Source organism: Erithacus rubecula, assembly GCF_903797595.1.
Source record: "Erithacus rubecula genome assembly, chromosome: 14".
NCBI lineage: Eukaryota > Metazoa > Chordata > Aves > Passeriformes > Muscicapidae > Erithacus > Erithacus rubecula.
Window position 1 is genome coordinate 9,892,183 of NC_136666.1, and position 23,324 is coordinate 9,915,506.

Sequence of the window (23,324 nt, forward strand, 5' to 3'; positions counted from 1 at the left end):
AAATTGTGAGATAGTTTTCAAGTGTTCATTGTGCATTTGCAAGTTAAATTTAAAAAGCAGGAAAATGTATTATGTGGGGGTGTTTGGTTAGTGGGTTAAATCAAACTGCAGTTTAAATCAAATCAGTGAGCTGTCCCTGGAAGTAAATACATTTTCAGAAATGAAATCATGATTCTTTTTAATGTTGAAATATAACAATAAAGTATTTGTAGTGATTTCTTGGTAAATGCATGTGGCTGCTGCTGGTTGTTTGCTTTGTTGCATTGAGTCCCTGTAGTAGCTGGAACCTGATTGCCAGGTTTGGATTCAGACTAATCTTGTGTGTCCTGTGTACTTGCCTGTGCTGCTCTTCAGTCAGCAAATAGCACAGCTAAAACCTTACTCTGGTCAATATTTACAGACAAACAATCAGCTTGTTTTTTGACAAACATCCAGTTTGTTTACAGTGAGGATTTTTTCAGTATCATTCTTCACTTCTGTATTTTTTATATGCACAGAATTGTCTGTATGCTTTTGGGAACAAGTGGCTTGTAATGGATGTCAGATCATGTTTAATGTGAATATAGGGACATAGAAAAATAATGCTTTGTTGTTATATGCTTTTTTTTTTTTGTTTTATTTTTTTGTTTAGTGCTTTCCTGGTAGAGCATCCAGCAAATCTTGTATTCTGTAATTCTGAAAAAGCAAGTACGAGCATGGCTGTAACTGCTGATCACTTCAGAAAGTCTAGCACAGCCTACCTGGAAACAGAATTTTCTCTTTTATTTAAAAACTGGTACTTTTAAAAAGCAAAACCTGAGATGCAGTTTTATGAAATATGTTCAGGAAGTAGCTCTGGGGGAGAAGTTAAGCAGAAACAAAGTGTTCCAAAAATTCATGACAAATTCTTGGGAGTGTAGTAAACGTAAAGTAACACTAAGGAATATTTTGCAGCAGAGCTTTGTAGTATTTTGTATTTTCTACATGCCTGTGAAGGTTTCCTTATGCCATGACATTGGTGTGTTCCATCTGGAACATTTGTGGTAATGAAAAATTCTAGGAAGTAACAACAACAACAGCAAATGCAGTATTGAGCACTCAAAAACTTGTGAACTTCTATTTTATTTTATTTTTGTGTTATTTGCAGGTATGAAAGATATAATATGTGAAACTACCTAAAAGGAAGAATGTTCTAAAAACCATTTAGTGAAGTGAAGGGGCAGTGAAAAGTAGAAAATTCATTAAGACCTTTATTTGAAATGTTGGGAGTTTTTTGCTTGCAGAAAAAAATCAGGGTTTGGGAAACTGATCTGCAAGGAGGAGGGTAACTGCTAATGTGGGTTGGTGTATCAGGCTAGTTAAGACATCAGAGGATGTTCTGGAGGTTGTCCTTGTTGGGAGGTTAAACTGAACACATCCAGATTGGTGACAGGTGCCAGATGAACATTGTGGGATTTCTGGTGCACTTGGAATTTTCTTCCATGGTCTGAAGGCTGAACTACAGGATTTCATAAACTGGGCAAGGAGTTTGAGAAGTAATGGCTGGAGTACACAAGTTCACTTGTACACCCCATTGGACTCATATTTTTGATCCTTCTTGCTACTATGGATAAGTGAGGTTGGCTGTTTTCTTCAATCTTTAGAGAAAAAAAATATTTTAATCAGAAGATCTCCTTTGACTTAAAGGAATTTCAGACAGGCATAAAATGAGCTGAGTATTTACAGTGCCCAGGCTCAGGCTGGGTGTTTGAAAGGGAGTTAAGTGTGGGTGTTTTCCCCTGCAGTTTTTAGGCAGAGAATGCTGTATTAGAAATCGTGAGAAAAGGAAGAAGTTCTAAACCACACCCTATTTTTAGAATGGGTTTTTGACAAATACTTATATTCATTTTAAGATGTTTCACATAAAAATTCTTATTCTTAGTAATGAATTGGGGTGTGAAAACACCTGAAAGGCCAATTAATTATCATAACATCAAATAAGCATCATTTGCTTGTTGATCAAGCAGAACTGAAGTCATTAGTGCTATCAATAGAATGCTGTTTAATGAAAACAATAGCATTCTGATTACCCAACAGTGCCCAAGGACACTGTAAATTTACTGATAATTAAGTATTTGGTAACGCCAGTTGCTGTTCTGAATGAAATTTAAAATTAACATAACCTTCTGAGGCACACTTAATCTTTGTAATAAACAATAAAGGCATTTGAAGGACACAAGTCAGTAATTTTCAAAGAATAATTTGAATCAGTGGTCCACATTTTACATCTTTGTTGGACTGTGATGCTCCTGAGCTTTCCGCAGCTGATGGGAGCGAATGTCTCGGTCTGGTGTGGTGGGGACACCACAGAGACCTCAGGCTGTGAGCCCAGGGTGGCCAGTGGCTTTCAGGCAGCTCTGGGCTGCCACCAGAGCTGTGTGGTGCTGGGTTTGATGGGATGAGTGTGACCAGAAGAAGGATGTACAGAGCCCTGGTGGTTCCTCACCAGCTCCTCAGTAGGTTCAGCAGTGACTGCAGAGATTGCCACGTGCTCTGTTCCAGGCAGGATAACACTCCTGTGTTGGACTGGCTCCAGGCATTTTCAAATTGTTGGGTTTAGGATGGATTATATAGCTGCTTGCACCTGTGAACTTAGAACAATGCTTTCTTGGTGAAAATGTGTTACAAGAATATTTTTGTGAAACAATTATCAAAGACTGAGTTTATTAATTCACTTGAACGTTTCTGCTCATTATTTAAGAAATATGTTGTCAAATTTCTTCGAATGTGAACCAAAAGTTATAGTCATAAATACTGCCTCTCGTGCTCATGAAATCTAATAGCTGATTTCCTCTGTAATTAACCAAAAATATGGACAAGTGACGTTGGCAATGACTTTCATGTGAATTCTGTGAATTTCTGGGCAGAGGAAAAATGGAAATAGTTGAGAGAAGACATTGGATTTCTGGGAAAGCTAGGCTGCCCTGATCTGCATTTAGTTAAAATCCATTTTGCTGAATGTTCTGGATGGATTTATTACCAATTAGCTTTATTTCTTTGCATCTATACAGCTATTGACTATGTTTTATGTAGTTGATAGGAGTTTAGAGAGCTGTCATCTTGTAATGATGTAAACTCTGGAGAGCCACAGTATTGATCTCCATGAGTTTTTTTCTTATGTGTACCATTGCAAGTATTTTAATAGCAGCTTCAAAATAATTTCCACTAATTGGCAGTTGAACTTGTACATTAACAAAATAGATTTGTGATCAAGCACTGAAAATGCTTGAAATCTAAACCAGCCTCTATTGCTGGAAAATAATTGCTAGATAGACAGTAAGAAGCCAGACTACTTGATAGAAAATTGTGGAAATACTATTTTAAAAGAAATGTTTGAAGAGGAATGAACAAAAACAAAGCCTCAAATTATGACAGTGCAGATAAACTATTGAGCATTTACTGCTCCTGTTATTTCTTTATCCTAAAACACTTACATAGGAATTTATTAAAGGAAATTTGCTTTCAGATTTGTTTTTTTATTATTATAGAAGAGAGAAAGGAAACAAGATGAATTTAGGAAAGAACAAATAGCAGTGGTGGTATAAAACTAATTATCAGTGATCCAGAGCAAGGGCATACAATGGAAAATGCTTGATTTCATTGTTAATTAAATAAAGTAGTAGTGATAATTGGCTGATTTTCTATCTTTCTTACCTTTGTAGAAGAAATGCACTTAAAAATTGCTGCATCTGCTGCTCCTGATGTAAAAACATGCTGTCTTGTCCTGAAAGTAAAATTTTTCAAGCCCAGCATATCTTTCCTAGCACTGACCAAAAGCAGGTACTTGAAGGAGTGTGAAATCAGAGTAAGATGTGTGGTGCTTTCCCTGTCCCACCCTCCAGCCATGTGTGACTCAGAGGCTTCTTGAGCCAGGCGTGAGGTTTGATTCATAGAGCTCAGTGAATTTCTTCTCCACAGTTTTGGATAAGCTCTACTTAAAATCCAAATAGTTTTATTTTTTGCATCCACAGATGCCCATTGTGGGGAGTTTGGGGCATCCAGAGGTAGTTGTGATTGGTCAGAAAAGCTTGGAAAAAATACTAAGAGTGTGGGAAGGTAAGAAGGATGAGAAGAGGGAAATTGTGGGGTGGGATACCCTTAGACATTGCTTTTTAGGAGGACTGGCTTGGGCTCACTCCCAAGAGGGGACAAGCAATGCAGTGGAAGAAGGAATCCAGGCTTAACTCTTCTGGTTTTTATATATATATATATATGTGTGTGTGTGTGTATGTGTTTCTGTGTGTGTGTACATATATCTCCATCTATGTGTGTATACATATATATATATATATATGTATGTATGTATATGTAGTTATGAGAGCAGCCAGCAAAAATGGGATGCTGAGCAAGGCAGGAGATGAAGAGTGGTTGGATGAGAGGGCTTTTCTTTCTGTGTAGACAGAAGTCCAATCTCAATAAATCTTAAGAATGTAGAGGCAGATATGAAAAAACACATCCATGACTGAAATCACAGTAAAGCTGATGGTATGGCCATGTGGGTTATTTTTTATTTTAACTTTCACTTGCCAGCTGGGTAACTCTCAATTTGTTCTCTTTGCTTATTTACTGAGCAATAAATTTTACCAGGCCCTTTTAACAATTAGTGGCAATCCTGTGGACAGGGCTGTGTATAGATGTTTTGCCTAATGCAGGATTATTGTGCCTGGCTTTAGTGTAGCTGTAGCTGGTCTTGCAGCTTCCACTTTACCTCCTGATGTTTTACTGGATGAAATACAGCAAGTGTTCTGTTTTAAAAAGGGAAAAAATTGTCCTGTACATGAATTTTTAATTGAATGCCAGCCAAAGCAAGCTAAATGAAACAGACTTGTTAAATGAAGAATTAATGGCCTGAGCATGATCTGTCTCTGAGAAGCTTGAAAGAAAGTCCTTAGGATTTATTATTTTTTCCTTGTGTTTGTTTGTCCAGGCTGGGTGTGTGCTTGCACAATTTTTGTGAGTTCATTAATGGGTCAGATGTGGGCAGTTGTATATGACAGAACAGCCATATATGCTGTTTGCTAGGTCTGAAGCTCAGTAAAAAAAGTGTGGAAAATAACATTGAATGTTACCTTCTGTTTCTTGCACATAACTTATAATTATGCAGTTACTTTTGGCAAATACAAAATGTCAAAGAAGGAGGAAGAATCACCATTCATTTCATATGGAAATGATGCATAGTTTGGGGAGCCTTGTTTTTTGGTGATTTGCTTGGTACTTTTGCCACATGTCAGTAATATCAGCCAAAATAATGTCGATAAAACCAGGGCAAAGTAATGCAGACACAACTGAGTGTTGAATTTTGTTGTATGATTGCATTTTCATGTCTCTAGTGCCCAAAGACCAGGTGGGGTCACATAAAAACACCTTAAATGGTCCTGGTGCTGTTTTCTGCTGTTTTATTGTTCCAGCTTTATGTAAGTGAAGCACCTGCCTCACTTCTTTTAATAATGTTTACATCAATCCTGAAACAGCCTTTCAAAGTCAGATTTTCATCCTCTCTGTAAACTGGCCTTTTACAGTAGCTGCCCTACTTCCCTGCCCAATTTGCATGTGCACTTTCCCACTTGTAACTATTTATACCTGAGACATTTGCCAAGTGTTAGAGGCTCAGGTTGTGTTTTCAGTGTGAGTCTATCCCAGGTCCTTGGATTTGCTTCTGGATCACTCCTTCATGCACTTCCAGACTTTGGATGTCTTTTCTTCTAATGCATGAGTCCATCATAATCCTGGGGGGACCTGGGTGCTCTTCTGCTTGAGTTGAAGCCCCTCACTTCTGCAGGGGGAAAGGTTATCAAGTTTTAGAGGCAGGCTTAGGTTCAGGTCTGCAGTGCAGATTCAATCTGGTTTTAATTCTGAGAGGGTTTATTGTTTTCCAAGACTGCAGACATCTTTTCAGAATAGGAGCCATTAAGGCTCTTTTTTTTAACCTTTGCTCCCTGTTTTGAATTTCAGCAACCTCTTTTGAGGCAAATGGTCACAGTTAGGAAGGACTTGTCAGCAGTTGGATGCATTGGCCTATTAAAGAGAGTACAAGAAATAGTTCACCTCAGTCAGAGGCTGAATAGGTCAAAGAGAGATAATAAGGAATCATGAATAAGAAGTTGAAAAATAGCCAGGGAAAAAATGCGAGGGCATAAGGTGCCAAGCCATTTGTCAGGAAGATAGAAGAAATGAAGAAGCACCTACCCTCTCCCTTCTTCCCAGCCTCAAAGTAGCCAAGTGCATCTTCAGTCTGTGCTTCAAGTTTAATTTTTAGTCTATAACATTCTCTGTGGTGGGTGCAGAGGTGTGACTCCTGTTTTCTTCTGGATTGTGCTAAAGAGCATTCTGGGTTGATTCCGTTGTATACAGGTTGTGTTGGTAATTTAGGCAGTGAATATGAATGTGGTCCACTTCCTTTCCTTATTCCATGTTGTTTCTGGAAATTTTTGTGCCTTGATCACAGGGTAGATATGGATGAATGGAATTACCAAAATGGCTGGAGTGAATAAGGTGATTAATATGAAAATGGGAAATTAATGTAAGAAGTACTGTCAAAATAACATTCAAGATCACATAGTAATGTATGAAATAATTTTTTGGTTTTACAGATCATAAGATAGATGTTTCCACTGTGGGGTTTTTGGGTACTGTGGTTTCTGCATGGCATGCTAATTTTGGATGCTTCAGAGGATCCTGGTTTTCAGTGTTGGCTGCTCATCCTGCAGTGATTGGTCTCACATTGTTCCTCAAACTGAGCACTTACAGCAAGAATTCCCCTGAAGTACCCCAAAACTCTCTTGTCACAATTTGCTTCCAATTCTTTGTCATCATCCCACCTTCTTTTGCCCATCCAGGTGCTGTGGTTGAGCTATGGGGCATACAAAAGGGTGTGGTGGATTGCAGTGAGATCCCAGGGCATCCCACATGGATGGCTTGTGTGGACACAGCAGCCAAGTGTGGAGGCACCTATAGGGTTTCACTTCTTTGACTTCAAAACTTGCTTTTCCAGTCCCAGAGGTGGGGCATGTGGCAGACATCTCTTATGTGTGACACTGACTCTGGCATCTCCTCCAGAGTCACAGCAGGGAAGGCAGGGAGCCAGGTGTCTGGATCTGGCCTCTGGAACACCAGTTAGGACACTGTCTTAAATGCTTGGTCCCAGTGTCTGCTGAACAGACAGTGCCCCTTCAACTGAGCAGCTCAATCTCGTCATCTCCCCCCCCTTTGAGTGTGCTTAACATTCACCTGTGATGCAGGCAGAGGATAAAGCTCTGTTCTTCATTTTGAAAAAGAGAACGTTTCTCTAGTAACTGCTCACCATATGCCCTAATTTATCTTCGAGATTAGGGGTGGGCCCCCCGCACACACCCCAAAGCACAGGGCGTTGTGGTGGAGGGGAAAGTTTTTAGTTAATTAGGATTTTTATATTATTCCTGTCTTACTAGCTCTTTCCAGAACCTAAATGGTTAAAGTAGAAAATGTTAGTAATTTTGCTGCAAATAAATTGATCAGTATGCAAGACGGTTGTCACCGGCTGAATCATGGTCCACAGTTAAGGTAAACAGATCTGTGATGACATTTTCTGAGCAGAATACCAATGCTGCTACATTTCTTCCCAGAGGTTTCTGACTCTTCTTATATGCGGATAAAATTTCTCTCCAAGAAGGTTTTGTTCACAGGAAAGAAATAGCTTCTCTGTAAGAGTCTTCCTTAAAGGTGGGATTTCTTGTATTTTGTGATTTATTTGTAATCGTAATTCTGTCGAGAGCATGGCAAGGAATGTTTTTGCTTTTCTGCATATTCTCTCTGTACAGTAGATGTTTTTGATGTGGAATCTATTTAAAAGTGTCTGGCAGTGGAATGCAAGTATAACAGTATTAACAGAGTTATCAGGAACAATGAAAAACGGGGATTTTTTATTTTGAGAGTGAGCTCTGTTTTATAATCTCTGTTAACACATAAAAGCAATGACTAAATATACAACTAGATTTTTAGCGTTAGTGTTTCTGTGAAATATTTTTGACTACATGATGGCTTCGTATTTTTGTTGGCATATTCTAAAGTAAGAGCTATGATATAGTTTATTCTTAAATGTCTCTGTGCTAGGCAGAAAATCCCCCTTGCAATTGACTGCAATCAAAACCATTTAGCTGAGATGCATCCAACTCCCGTATGACTTCAGGGTAGTGAAAAATACAGTTTCTAAAGAAGTTTTTGAAATCTGCTTTCTTAGAATATTTAAAAGAACATTTTGAAATCACTGTGTGCAATGCTGTTGGGGTTTGGGCTCGTTGGTAATTCTGTGTTTAGCCTTAGATCCACATTCACTTGGAGGTGATTGACATCTCAGCCATTCTGTGGATTAGTGGCTGGAAATCTGTCGCATTTGTATTGATAAAGTAGAATTTCCTCTGGTTGAGTCAGATGTTGGTATCTGACTTCACTTGTGTTTATTACAGTAGATGCTGGAGGATAAAGGAGCCCTGTGGAGAGCATGCTCAGTGGTACCTGACATGGAATAGCAAACCTGGAACTGGTCCTCACAGATAATGTCAGGGATTCAAAGTCTCTGGGAGTCGGCAAAACCATTTCTCAGTAGACTTTGGGTTAAAACCTGGCCCTGTCCATGTCTGCTGTATTTAGTCAAGGGGAATATAGCTCGAGTGGCTGAAAATAGTACAGTTATTTGTAACATGGACTTAGAAAGTCTTGTCATGCACAGCATTTCACAGCTTCCCAACAGGATGCATGGCTGTGGTTTGTGGAAGGGAGCAGAGCAGGGACCACCATCTCTGGAGCTGTGTGATGCTGCCTGTGAGGATCCCTGGCCTGAGAGCTGCCCTGCTCTGGGGGATACCTCAGCAAGTCACAAATTTGTGTCAGAGACAAGACAGCTGCATTTCAGGCAGTGGATCTGGGGTGGGGCTCAAGATTTAAAGTTTGGGCTTGAGAGCCGTGATTCCGTGATTCCCTAGCATAAAAAAGAAGCCCAGGTTCATCCTGGCATGCTGCACTTTTTGGTAATTCTTGCTCTGGTTGGAGTTCTCGTGCACTTGCATGGTGTCCTTGTGCAGCATTTAGCTTGCTCTTTGTGCTTTGATTTGTGAAGTGCACAGCAGCTATTTCTTTTGCAGATCTATGTAACAGCTTGAGATGGATGTGGATTTTTGAGGGAATAAATCCCTGTATTTTGTCCCAGTATTTTAATGTGCGTTTGCAGATTATCTTTTATTTCAGAAACATCCGTGAATATTTTGAGGTTTACCTAAATTTGGCACTGAAGTAAAGTGTCATGTCCAAACTTTGAATGTTCAGCAGTGAAATTAAGTCTGGACAGAAATTGAGGGACTAATTCTGCTTTTACATTGTACCTGGATTAATGTGGCTCCTCCCCAAGATGAACATAAATATTAGTGGCAGGATCTGGCCTGCTCCCAGACATGACAGTGATAAGACAAGAGCTGTGAAGTGTTGTCCAACTGGAGGAATGTTCCCTAAAGATTGTGTGTTGTGCTGGGTTCTGTTCTAATAACATTTCTGTGTACATTGGCAGATCTTTTAGGAACTCTCTAACCTCCACATGAAATATTGCATGCATTTTTCAGAAAAAAAAATAAATTTCTATTTGACACTAAGAAACATCTTTTAAAGATTTTAAATAAATTTGTTCAGGATGCTGCCTTGATGGTTACAGATGATTTTCATGAATGTTCAGCTTGACCTTGTTTCACTTCCTGAGAATTGTACCCTTATGTTCGTGTTTTAATTTTGGGTAGAGTAGGCAACACTTGTTTTATTTCCATTGGCAGAAGAGAAGTCCACTCTTTGAACATGCAGTCTTGGAAGGAGAGCACCTTGTTTCCCAACATTTTTCACTGCTGGAACACTTCTGTGAACATCAGTGTTAATGTGGATGTGCCTGAAAACACGATCTTTATGATTGTTGACCCAGCATGTATTTTCTTTTTCTTTTTCTTTTTCTTTTTCTTTTTCTTTTTCTTTTTCTTTTTTTTTTTCTTTTTCTTTTTCTTTTTCTTTTTTTTTTTTTTTTTCTTTTTTTTTTTTTTTTTCTTTTTCTTTTTCTTTTTCTTTTTCTTTTTCTTTTTCTTTTTCTTTTTCTTTTTCTTTTTCTTTTTCTGTTCTTTTTCTTTTCTTTTTCTTTTCGTTTTCTGTTCATGGGATTTTTTTGTTTGGTTGGTTTTTTGTTTTGTTTTTTTAAATATATCTGTAACCAACTTGATGCTGCAGGTCTCAGCTTCCATACTTATTTATGCTTCAACAGAGTAACTGAGACTGCCCTAAATTTATGTAACTATACAGGATTGTGAGCTACTCTTAAGACTTTCTTATGTTACTTTTTTTCTTTTGGTCTGTGTCTGATTCATGTTCCTTTTTTTGTTTTGTTTTGTTTTGTTTATGCTAATAGGCTCCTTGGAATGCTTCTCTACCACAGTATTTCTATCTGAGACTTCACTTTGAGTGTCATTTTTCTTCTCTTTCTTGTTTTCGTTCCAGAATATACATAGGTAACTTCACAGATGTTTAGTCAAGAGAAGCAGCTGATTTTTTCATCAGATTTTGCTTTTGGCTCTGCCTTCCCAGGTTGGCCCCTGTTTTTGAGATAACATGACAATGTTTTTACTTTTCTCACCAGGCATGTTTTATAAATGTAAAAAATATCATCAAGGTCTGCTTTTTTTTTTAATATTCTCATGAATGAGTGAAGATTAAAGTAATTTGGGAAGCAGTTCAGATCCGTATCTTCTATCCAGATGTTCTTGCAGCCTTCAGCTCTTGTGAGTTAAGTTTTTATAGCCATGATCAATTGTTTACATTTCTACACAGCCATCCAACTTGGGCAGAGGTGCTGACACCCAGCTGAGCCCTGAGATGTCTTTGTCACCTCTGTCCCTGCAGTCCTCCTGTGGTGCTGTCACTGTTGGTACCCCAGGATAGTGAGGAGCTCCACTGCTGCCCTGGCTGGGTCATGGTCAGGATGATCCATGCTCCATGGTGCTCTTGCATCCTTTGAGAGTTGCTTTCTTTGCTGTGTGGCTTGAAAGGCACCAAAGCCTCTTGGTTTCTCCATTTGCAGAACTCTTTAATTGTGTTGTGTCAGGAGAGAGAGCCTGGCAAGCTGTCTCAGCCTGTGTGTGTGCACCTCGAGCACCTCCTGGGAGCTGCACACAATGGGCGATGTCTCTGACGTGGGAGGCTCTGCAGTGGAAGGGTAAATTGGGTGTTTTACACACTCATACACGTACAGGTCTGTCACAGCTTCTCCACACTGCTGCAGAATGGAAAGTCTTGGGATTTGAAGGGCCTGAGCCATTCCTCCCTCTTAGCTGAGCTTTCGTGTGGGTGAGTGTCAGTGCGTGCCCTGATGATTTTTTTTTTTTTCTTCTTGTGCTCATATCTTGGAAGTGGAAATTTTTAAGACCTCCTTTTAGAGCAGTCAGCACGATGAGCTAGGTTTCATTCTCCCAGGACTGTGAAGACATATCTGAAGGCTGATTTGTCTAAGAAGTTACTTTCTGTATTGTGCTGTCTTTGGTGGGCAGTTCTGTAGAATCAGGATATCTACACAATAATTCTTTAGCTTATACTGTGATAGATTATCTGTTTGTTGTAAAATGTTTTCTTTCACATGTTTTTGGACACTGACGTAACTGAACCTCTGGTTTGGCCATTCCTTTTATAATTTTTCCCCCCTTATAAAAAATCCACAGTTCTGTTCTTCTTGAATCTTGATAGTTGCCTTTGCCTCTTATATTTTCACATGTGTAATGCTGAATCTTAATGCAGAAAAACAACTCATTCTGCCTATTCACAACCCCCTAAATTGGCCAATGATATAAATTATTTGTCTACATCTCCCTGCCTTGTCAGTGGTGAGAGCAAGGGCTCTACAGATGAAGTTTGCTCAACCTGTTCTGGATGCATCTCTAAGCATGGAATGCATAAAAGAGAGCAAGGGGGCTCTGTTTCCTTTTTTTGGTGAACTTTAAAGTTACCTTAAACAATTAATTTTGGCTTTTGAACTTTGAACAGCAGGTGCATGCAACACTTGGTGTGTTTTTTCATCACCTTTGGTTTAGATTGAGGAAAATGAGGTTACAAGAGTTTCTCATCACCATACAGTATTGTTCTTACTGTTAAAATACTGCTCAGAGATAATCTGAAATTGTATTACAGTTACTACTTTCAAAAATCTGATCTCCTCGATGATCTGTATTGAAATGTGTTTCTGAGTGACAGGGACACATTGCAGGTAGGTTTATTATGGTTTTTACCATCTGCTTTAATAAATGAGTGAGCAGAGCGTTTCAGAATGACCTTCGGTTCTGTCCATGAGAGATGAGTTTGAATGTTCTGAGTGAATTATGGGCTTTAGACAGCTAAGGGTACTTGTTCTGGAAATAGTGATTTACCAGTTGTTTGCATGCTGATGCTTTTTTTGTCTGGAGATATGCTAATGTGCATTAATGTAGTGTTTCCACATAGCTGCAGCTTTAGCCACTCTGGAACTTTCTGCAGTGTGGGAGCATAGGCAGAGGTCTCATTGTTTGGCCTTGCAGACTTTGTTGAAAAATATTGGATTGCTCTGTTGCTTTTTAGTTGAAAAGGAGTTAATAAAACTAAATGTACTAGAAGAAATTCATGAAATCAGTGAACAGATAAAATGTTATTATTTAAAATGCATAATGTTGCATAATGGATGTGTATAAAGTGTGGCAGAGATGGAAGTGCTCTCCAGACATAATGAAAGAACATGGATTCCTGTTTCCATAATTGAAGTTATTTCATACTTATCTGTTGGGGAAAAAATAGCAGGATTTTTTAAACAGATTTGCTTTCCATTAGTAATTATATTTAGCTGTAGCTTCAGATACCTTGCCAAGTTGTTTTTTTAAAAGTTGGAAGGAAAATGCGTTTTCTTTCAAGATAATTAAATGTTTTGACTGTAGATTTTGCCTCCAGAGTGAATAAAGTATATGTGCATTAGGAAAAAGTTTTAATTGCTCATATAGTTTATAAGTGTTATACAGAGGAAAAACAGTCTTAATCCCATGCTTAATAATGGATAGAAAAAAGGGTAGAAATGTGTTTTATTCCACTTTTCTTTTTTGAAGTGTGATGAACTGTTATTTATAGACTTTAGAACAGACTTTACTTGCTATTAGCAGTCTGCAAACCATTTCATAAGGTGAGCTTTTGCAGTTTCTCACATCAAAGTTTTGAGGTTTGAGGATCTTATTAATCTGTGGTTACACCTTGAGCCCTGGCAGAGGATGAGTATCAGCCTGGATTTTGGGCTCAATTCTGCTCTGCAAGACAGCACACAGAAATGCAGGAAACCTTTGGGCTCTTCCAAGTTCAGTCTGGCCCACTGAATGCCTCCAGAATATAAATAATAAAAACCAGTATCACCTGATAGTTCATCTCAGCTCTCAACTCTTGGCCTCTCTGGCAAACTGAGTTTTTTATCTTTTATTTTCCTTGGTACCCTGGTACCATGATCCACAGCTCCATTTGCCTTGGGAATTCAGCTCTGCATTTCTGTACAAGGCACTTTAACTGTTGAAGAAGGTTGCTGGCCTTAATCTGACAACCCCTTTGAGACTTAAAATGAGAACCATTAGGTCAGTGGAATTACCTGCAGTTCTCTCTGTCTCCCAGGCACTGTAATGTCTATTGACCTAGCTGGGCTTTTTCTAAAGGATCCGTGAATCTGCTGGATTTAGTAGGAGAGCTTTACTTTTCCTCAGAAATAAAAAGGAAAGCTTTCTCTGTTTGCTTTGGGAAGGGCCTGTCTCTAATGTTATCAGCAGAGATTTCTCCTTGAATGTAATGGATTAAGGGATTCCCCCTCCTCTTCTCCTCCCTCTGCCTTACAGAAATGGCATCAGATATTCCTGGCTCGGTGGCCTTGCCGGTGGCTCCGATGGCGAGTGGACAAGTGAGGATGGCAGGATCCATGCCTTCCAGAGGAGGAAAGCGTCGCTCTGGGTAAGCCATCTCCTTTCTTTCAGGTCTGAAACTGGAAATTACTTGTTCTGTAAAACTCAAAATGCACCTGTATATATGTGTGTGTTTATTATGTAATGTTATATTTATATAAACTGCATTATGATATTGGTTACTGATGTTTCGTTTTTCTCTTCAATGCATCTGTTCCACCTGCAAGATCAAACTTGCTGATAAGCATATGGCTTGTTGTTTTGCTTGTTTCAAAAGATTTTCAGGTTTGGCAAAGCATACAGAAAGGAGTTTGGATCCTGTGGCTGTTGTAGGTATAATGAATACATATTGCCTACATCAATTTAATCTCACAGTGATTTATCAAGTAAATAAAGGTAGCAAGATTGCACATGCAGACATACTCAACTTTATCTGATGGTTACTCTTGGAATCTCTTAAAGAGAGGCCTGTTAAAGATGTTTTCTTTATAGGTCCAGGTTCAGAAATAGCAGAGATTGTGGACCATGATCTTCTAGGTCTCACTGGAAGTGCAGCACAGTCTTCTTCTGGGAGAAGGGCCTGAGTCAAATCCAACCCTTACACAAGCTTGAGGGCTCTGCTAAAGAAGAAAATTTGAGACTGATGTGGTATAGGGGTTGTTGCCCACATCAGATTGCTCTGTGGCAACTCATAGTAATTCTCTGTGTTAGAAGAAAAGTGTAGCAAGAGCTTGAGAAGAGCAGAAAACTACTCTCTAGTGTTGACAACTCCCTCCTGTTTTTATCAAAGGTTCATCACAAATAGTAATGGTCTTTGGGTGTTGCTTTCTCAGAGATAACTGATCTGAGCCTCTTCAAAAGAGATTGATTAGTCTTTTATTTAGTCCTGAATAAGGCAGTGGTGGGACTCAACAGGAGTAAAATGTTCACTGGCGAACACCTACAGAATGAAGACATCATTCCTTGCCAGAGCTGCTCTAGGGATTGTTCACCAAGGTATGTGGCCAGTTTTGTGTGTCTGCACCAGTAACAGTGCTGGAGTCTCAATCTTGGAGTGAATTAACAGGGGAGAAGCTGACCTTGCCATGAATGGAGCAAGGTTGGTGTGATGGGAGCACTCTGGATGGTTGTTTTGAGGGGTGTTCTTTGAACAGAACACTCTCCCCACTGAGTGCCCTTCTTATGTTGAGCTAACTGTATAAAATTGGTTTGAGAACTCCTAAAATCTGTCTTTGACATGCATCACATTTTTATTTTCAAGCTGCTCAATGAGAAAACCTTTTTAAACTTGCACTCGAAAGAAAAGACAAAGCATTAACATCTTTTCATTGCTGCCTAACATAGATAAGGTTTTGTACTTGAGTTGCAGGATATTTGATCTCTTTTTTGATTATAAACCATGTCAGCTCTGAATATCAGTTTGCAATTTACTGTTGCCAAGGCTTGATGCTGCTGACTGTGAAATATTCTGATATTAAATACTGACTTGATATTAATTGAAATGCTTTAACTGTTGCATTTTAAGTGTTGTCATCTATTCGTGAGAAGGTGAAGTAAGGGGAGGGTGGGAGGAACATAAAATCAAATTTTTTAAAATGTCTTTAACATGTTAATTCTGTGAATAAATTAGTATAGACTCACTTTTATACCTGAATCGTGCTATTTCATCTGTGCACCATAGCTCTGAACTAACAGCCTTTCTCCAAGCCTGAGCTGAGAGTGCTTTTTTTTTTTTTTTTTTTTCTTCTTGTTTTTAATGTTTGCTCTGTGTGTGTATTCAGACCTTGAGGGAAAGAATGCCTGCTGTGTCTAATTCCTCTGAGCTTCTCTTTGAACCAAGTTGCAACTAACACTTGGTCCTTTCACTGCTGTTCTGCTGATACATCTTTGTACACCTCAGTCCTTGGGCATTTTAGAAGTGAGGGTTTTGTGTCAAACATAAAGGAGTGGAGCTAGCATACACAGCCAGCTTTCCCAGTTTTGGTTATCTCTGAAAATTGTTTCTTTTTTCATAATTGCTGAGGCAAGCTGGCAGAATAATTGCTGTGTGGACTTGAATGCAGATCAGTTTAAAGTCATTGGCTATCCAGAAAGTGTTTCTGCCGTGTCGGCATTTGGCTTCATTGACAGCTTGGAAAAATATTTTTTCTTTATATAAATGATACCAACTTCATAGAAAAAGGTGACAGCATAAGATAATGCATGCAGTGGTCAATTACTGCCTTTGACAATACACCCTCAGTTCTTTAATGTGATTTTAACTTGGGCTTTGCTGTATTAGAGGATAAGGGGCCCTTTCACTTTCCTGGGCTATCTGTATTTGGGCAGGGAGGATTGAGTTTTTTCTTTTTATGAATTTGTTTCAGTTGTATTGGTTTTATTTCAGTTCACCATGTAGTCTTGCCTTTTCTCTGAACCAGAGCTTTAAAAATCTGGGGAAAAGAGACCTCATGCCACCATGCTACCCCCCAGATTGTGCTGAATAAAAGGCTGTGATACAGATCCCCATCTGCTTCTCAGCTGCATTTGCTCCTGATCATTCCTACCCTCTTCCTACACTCTGTAATCATGGCAAGCATCTTTTGACATTTCTTGGGAATTTTACATAGTAATTTTGTTGCATTGTTGAAATCCTCTTGCTTGTCAGTTTTTCTAACCTGTGCATGTCCACCTTGTTGGAGGCGTTTTGGTTTTGCTTTGTTGGTTTTTTTTAATGAAAATGTTTCTAATTGAGAATAATTAAATTTTTAGAAGTGTTTTTATCATTGTATTTATGGTAGCCTCACATCTTCTAAGGAAAATACATTTTAATAAGTACCTCATGCATCAGGCCTTTTCACGATTGATGTGAACAGTATGAAAGAAGAAAACAAGATTTATGCTGTCTCTTCAAAACAAAAGAGCATACTGCAGCTCTTTTTTAAAGCCTCTTTTTAATAGGAATTTTAAATGAAGATAAAAGATAGTCTTTCTGAATCTTCTGAAATGATGTCATTTGTCTTCTGGGAGGCTGCTTCTACTGTTTTGCTAATGTGCAGTATATCCTATCTAAACAGAAGATCTTATCTGTCAGGGTATGAGGAGGTTGATGGAATATTATTTTTATGTGTTCTGCTGTGTTCTACTAAAGGTTACAACTGATTCACTGTCTTTTCCTCTGCCTTGCTGTAAAGCAGACACTGTGGATCAGGCAGAACACCAGAATCAATGACTTTATACCTGAGGGCTTTTTTTTTTAATGTTTCAAAGGGTTTTTTTCATTTTGCACACTAAAATTAGGAAATGTGTTATTAACAAAGATGGGACAGAGATACATTAGCTGTTGCATTTTTTAAAAGTATTGATACTTTAAATGAAATTTATGTTCAATTTCCATATGAAATAAAGGAGTTTGGGTAGTTTAACAGAGCAAAGGCATTATTTAAAGGCTTAGTCTGGTGCAGACTGCTGTTATACCCTATGCATTCAGATTCTGCTGTGATGAGCCCACTGTAAATGTGGGAGGTGTTACCTGTGCATACTTTTTTATTAAAATAAATGCAGTAATGCAGTAATTTTATATGATAGTTTTATATCAGCTTAATTGTCTACTTTAATGGCAGAGTTACATTGTTATAATTGGGGATATAAATATTTATCCACCTCTCGTTAGAGGTATAAAAATGTATAAAATGTTCTGTAAATTATACTATTGTATAAATTTATAGTGATAATATCTATGATACAGTCACACTGCCTAATCCAGGAATCTAATTTAGATGTCTAGATTAGGAAGATAAACTTCCTGTCTGTGTAAGAAGTGAAGAAAGAGGTTGCTGCTGTTTGTGGCTCCTTGGAGGAGCCAAACTGGCAGGCTGGGATTTGGCCCAAGGAAGAACTGGGCTCTTCCACAGCCTTAAGAAGTTCTGGGATGTAAATCAGCTGCCCCTGGGTCTGGAGAGGATGAGCAAGACTGGAATCCTCATCTTTAACACCTCAATGCAAAACACTGAGAACAGCTGGCTTGAATGTTCATGCCACCATTGCCAATGCCTTGACTGCTGACTTGGAAATCTTGCTTTTGCAGAATGGACTTTGATGATGAAGATGGGGAGGGGCCCAGCAAATTTTCAAGGTGAGCATTTACTGATGAGCTGGCCAAATCACTGACTTTTTTCAGTGGGGAAAGACAGCTGTCTCATTACTGATGATTTAAAATCAATATAAATATGGGTGAAGAACTTGCCAACAACTTGACCCAAGTACTAGTTACACTTTTTATCAGCTTCCTCTGAAAATTAGGCATTCTGGCCAAAATCTGCCTAATGTAGTTATTGGTTTATAAAGCTGACAGGGTATGTGTCACAATTTCACTCTGCAGCTATACTAAATGAAAAAACTTGTGATTTTTAGCTTATTATTTCAACTGCTGTAGATGAACTTTGGTTATTTGACATTGCTGAAGTTGTCTTTCGGCCACTGAAAATGAAATTTCATTTCTAGTTTATTTCAGATGTTAATTGCTTGTTAAGACAATTTGACAGATCCTAGAGGTGGTTTTTTTTTAAAGTTAATGAGCTTTACATTATGTATCATTAGGTGTAACTGAATGGTAAAAATTGACAGAAAAATGTTAATTAACATAGAATATTCAAAGCTAGAAATAAACAGTAAATCCTCATTGCCATTTTTTTCACTTTTCCTTTTTTTTTTTTTTTCTGGTCACACTGTTTGCATTTTTTCATTAGAAACCAAGCAGCTGCAGTGAGGGGTGTAGATACTTTGAGGCCTATGGGTAACTGCTGATTATCCAAATTGTAATTGCAGCTCTGTAGAAGCAGCCATGGTGAAACACAGCTGTCACTGCAGGGTTTAACAGGGTTACTGCAGTCAGTCTGAAAGAGAATTGTGCTGAGGATACACTGTGACACCAAATCATCATTTACTGGACAGGACCAGCAGTGCTCCTGTTTGGTTGGTGTCATTTACAGAGCCAGTCCCTGGTGTTAAAACTGGTCATTTGAGGGCTTAGTGCTAATCTTTGCTAGGAGACACGTGTTAAGGGAACAAGATTTGTGAGCAATGCAGTCTGATTGACTGCACAAGCATCAGGGTTTCTGCTATGATACACACGTTGGCCCTTCCCCATTCTGGTTTTGGCCTTTCAAAGTTTGGTGGTGGATTGAGCCAATAATTGCATTGCTTTTAATGAAGAGATTTACTGAGCTGTGCTTACACTCAGTTAATTTTAGGAGTCAGATCAAAATGTGACATTTAAGTCTTAACTGCTGTATAGACCCCAGATTGTTCTTAGAGACTACACAAAAGCCATGCAGGGACACTCAGGGCTGCATTCAGACATCCTCTTCTAGTTGTTCCCTTCTCTAGATTGCACTCATGACTTATTCCTAGCTTGTTTCCTTCAAAATTATTTATTTACCAAAGAGCTGCTGTTTAAATGTTGAAGCTAACCCAGCTGGCTTTGGCTGAAGTGCCTGAAAGGAGTATGTGTGCAGAGTCAGCTGGGAGCTGGAAGGGGAGCAGTAGTTGGAGGCAATAGCACCTTCAGCCCAGCCAAGCAGAGAAGGATGAGTAGACAAGCCCCAGGCTGGTGGGAGCACAGGAGTAGTGGTGTTAGCTCAGTGCTCCTTGGCAGGTAACACACTCTGCTTCTCAGCTCAGGTATCCCTGCATGGCACCTCATCCTCACACAGAGCCTGTGCATGTGCTTCCCTGTAATGTGCCCATTCCTCATTGAATCCATCTTTTTGCTGAAAATTACTCACACTCAGTCTGTTCTCCAGGCAGAGTCAAGGGGCTTTGTCATTTGAATGTTTTGAGGGTGCTGGTGTTGAACATAGCATAAAGAAATACAGCTCAAGACTTGCTTAAGCTTTGTCTTTACTGTTTGGATGAGGAATTTGCATAGGTGGATTACTTAAAACTAGTTTTAATTAATTTCAGACAAAAAGGAAAAGTTCATTATTGATTTATTGGAAGAGGAAAAACATGCTTATTTAGGCTATATTACTTTTTTTAGCTAATACATGGGACCTTCATAGGCTGTCTGTCATAATAAATTACATCATTTTGGAAAGGTGTAGTATACAAAATCTCATTTAACTGTTCTTGAGCAGTTATGGTCTTCACTTCTACAAAAACCATTACCTTATTTTTGTGTTTTTCAAAACATGTTAGCAGTTTGATTTCAAACAAACGAGTTTTTCCATAACTATGCTAGCAAAATCCAATTTCAAATGATTGGTGTGTTTCTTAGGAAAGAGAAAGAGGAGCAGCATGTAATTTTTTATTGAAATGTCACATTGCTGCCTGTCTTTGGAACAATGCATCAGAAACAGTGAAACTTTAGTCCCACAGGGAAAAAAAAAATCCCATTAGTCTGGATTTCCTCCATAAAGGTACTGCTCAAACACTGCACATACCTGGCTGGGCATCCAACTTCAGTTGATTTGAGTAGGAGTGAGGTACCTGTTTACTTCTAGGGAAATAAGCCAGTTTAAATTTCACTTTTGTTTACCCAGCAGTTTCACCTGCCTGCCTGCCTTTTGCCAGTCTCCACGACAGTCAGTACAGTACAGAAGTGTTTCCTGGATGCTCCCTTACATAAGGCATCTCCCTTCAGCCCTGTCTGCCCTCCCGTGTTATCTGTAGACCATCAGTGCCCTCTGCTGAGTGGAGGGAGCTGTGGTTGCAAGCTGGAACAGTCACAGCCTGTTCACTTCCAGCACAGCAATGAATATTTCATGGCCTGCTGTGGATAGAAGCTCACTGGTGTTTTCTGTACCTGGTGCTGCTTGTTAAGTTTCCCAAGAAATCAGTGTATGTCAGTGTTTGCTTAAATCCACTGAAATGTGTGTTCTGTTTTTTTTAAATATACAAATGAAGTTTCTGAATCGGCATGGCTTGGAAGTATCAGCAGACTCTCTGTTTTCTTTGCTGTATCATTCTCATTCCCTTGTTTTTCTTGCTGTTTTTTTGTAATGGTTTGCAGTTGTGAATTTTTTTGCTTTCTGTGAGTCTGTGTTGACTATCATGCAATGCTTAACCCTTGTTGATTGATGTACTATCTTTTGTTTCTAGGTATGATGGTGATCAAATCACTGGTGATAAGGAAAAGTTTGCAAGGTAGGCGTGTCCTGTAGAGCTCTTCTGCTGAGAGAAAAGAGGGGGATGTTCGTGTCCAAAAAACCTCAGTACGTGTGCCCTAGCTTAGAGAGATGGTTATTTTGTTTTAGGTGATCAAAGCACTGCTGACACAGAAGGGAAAGGTAGGAAAAAGGGCAGTCAAACATGGTTTGCCCCCATTTTTCTTTTATATAATGCTGTTCATACTGATCTTTTGGCTGTTCCAAAACTGCTTGAAGTCAGAAATACAAACCCTTAGTGGTTTTGGATCAGCTCCCCCATATCCCCAAATTTAATGTCTCTTTGTAATTTCTGTATAAAAACTAAGTTAGAAATGGCAGAATTAGGACATCATTCTGTACAAGTTTGTGAATGCCAGGGTTCCTAGGACACACACTTTGGAAGAGGAGCACAATCCCTCTTTTTCTTTTAAGGATTTAAACTTGAACTAGTTTCAGGAAACTTTTGGGGTATTGTCTGCTTGAACATTGTCACAGTAATAGATTAACATGCTATTACTTTCTAGCTTTTAAGATCATAAATGAAATGGACTGTTGGGGTACTCTTTTTCTCTCAGGACGTTTTACAGCCTCTATTTAGTCTTTATAATGGTTGTTTTCAATGTCCAGAAGTACTAGAATATTTGACTGGTAGACAATGTATTATGTACTTATAAGTGTGAAATGTATCTTGAATATGTCTGTTCTTTGTCTCTCTCTCTTTTTTTCTTAACCACTGCTTCTGTGAAAATGCTGAACTTAGAGCAAGCTTTCATCATGTAAAAATGCTTTTATCTTCCCCGTGTCCATATTTATCTGCATGTACCAGCTGGCATGTACACACGTGTGCTCTGTGTACATGTGCACTGTCACACCAGCTGTTCTGCTTGGTGTGTGTATGATCAACTCCCCCTGTTCCTACATCTGTCCAGACCCACACAAGAGCTGTTCCTTAGCCAGCTGAAATCAAAGGTGCACTATTATCACTGGACAGTTACCTCAGGCAAGGCTTGGCTGTAATTTACTGAGCAGCCATGGGCTGTCACAGCTGGGTTTTCTGCATATCACACAGTAAACATAGGAATAATAACTGCATGTAGCCCTGACAAGTGGTGTTTCTGCAGTCTGCCTCATGCATGTAACACCTGTAGGTGCAGGGGCAGGATACCCAAAGCAGGGCAAGCCCTTGCATTCCTCTATTTCAGGAAGCAACATACAGTTCTTTCCTGCATTTTAAGAAAAGGCTTAATTCCTGAAAGTATCCAAAAAGTGTGCCAAGCCTAGCTTCTGCTTTCATGGTCAGTCTTCATAGCAGCTCCAAAGAATGTTGCAGTTTCTTTTAATGTTGTGTTATCACATCAGTCAATGCTGGTGGAGTCTCCAAGTGATCACCTCTCACATCTTGTTGGATCAGCCAGCGATCCCACAAGACAATGCCATGCACAGCTCATTGAAATCAGTGGAAGATGCTGCTTTGACAACTGAAGCATCATCTACCTGTCGTGTACTTGTATTTAGCTGCCACCTGACAGGTACAGTATGAGAAGAATAAGTGCTGGGCACTGAAGCATTCTAGGTCCATTTGGACCATTTCAGATGTATATATTGGTGTGATTCCTTAATGCTGATCAAGCAGTGGTGCTTTCCAGAATGGGAAAACTGAACTCTGAATGTTTATTTCTGAAAGTTTCTGGTGGGTGTCCATTTTGGAATTTCTCAAATTTGACTCACCACCTCAGCCATATGACTTCTCTGAAGGATGAGAACATTGCAGCCTAGCCCAACTTGGGGCAGCATCAAGTACTGTCATTGTTGCTTCCCTGCTGTGCTAAATTGTCCCTGAACATAAATTCCGGTCTGTGTCTGACAAGCCAGATGTTTACTTGCTGTCTTTCATGCTCATTTTATTTATTTATTGGGATTTTTTTTGGTATGTACTGTTATCCCATATATAGTCCTGGTGCTGCAGTCTGATCCTGCAGGCATTTAGTGACTCCCTGCAGGGATGTGGGAAGTTCCAAACAGCTTTGTCTGTGATCTGTGTTGTCACTGAGTGGGTTTTTTCATAAGTCAGTGCTGACGTTTCCTGCCGACCTGATCCAGTTGTTAGTGAGAGGTTTCCTTTAAAGGACACCTTTTAAAAGCAGCTGAGAGATGCATCACAGCAAATCTGGGATTTTGGCTGGAGTTGGCAGATGCCAGCTCCTCACATATTTCTACTTCATTTTTGTCCTTAAAC

General features: G+C 39.2%; 1 protein-coding gene across 4 annotated transcripts in view; it reads left to right on the forward strand.

The window, feature by feature from the left end:
• The window catches only part of ARNT2 (aryl hydrocarbon receptor nuclear translocator 2), a 95,153-nt gene that overhangs the window by 10,980 nt on the left and 60,849 nt on the right, over positions 1-23,324 (forward strand). For 2 of the 4 annotated variants that reach the window (XM_079317537.1, XM_079317536.1), the window contains exons 2-4: positions 13,899-14,010; positions 18,028-18,075; positions 21,042-21,086. In XM_079317537.1, the coding sequence (XP_079173663.1) occupies positions 13,899-14,010; positions 18,028-18,075; positions 21,042-21,086 (205 nt within the window). Of the gene's footprint in view, positions 1-13,898; positions 14,011-18,027; positions 18,076-21,041; positions 21,087-22,500; positions 22,618-23,324 lie in introns of those variants that run through there. The other 2 variants (XM_079317539.1, XM_079317538.1) reach the window with 2 other exon arrangements.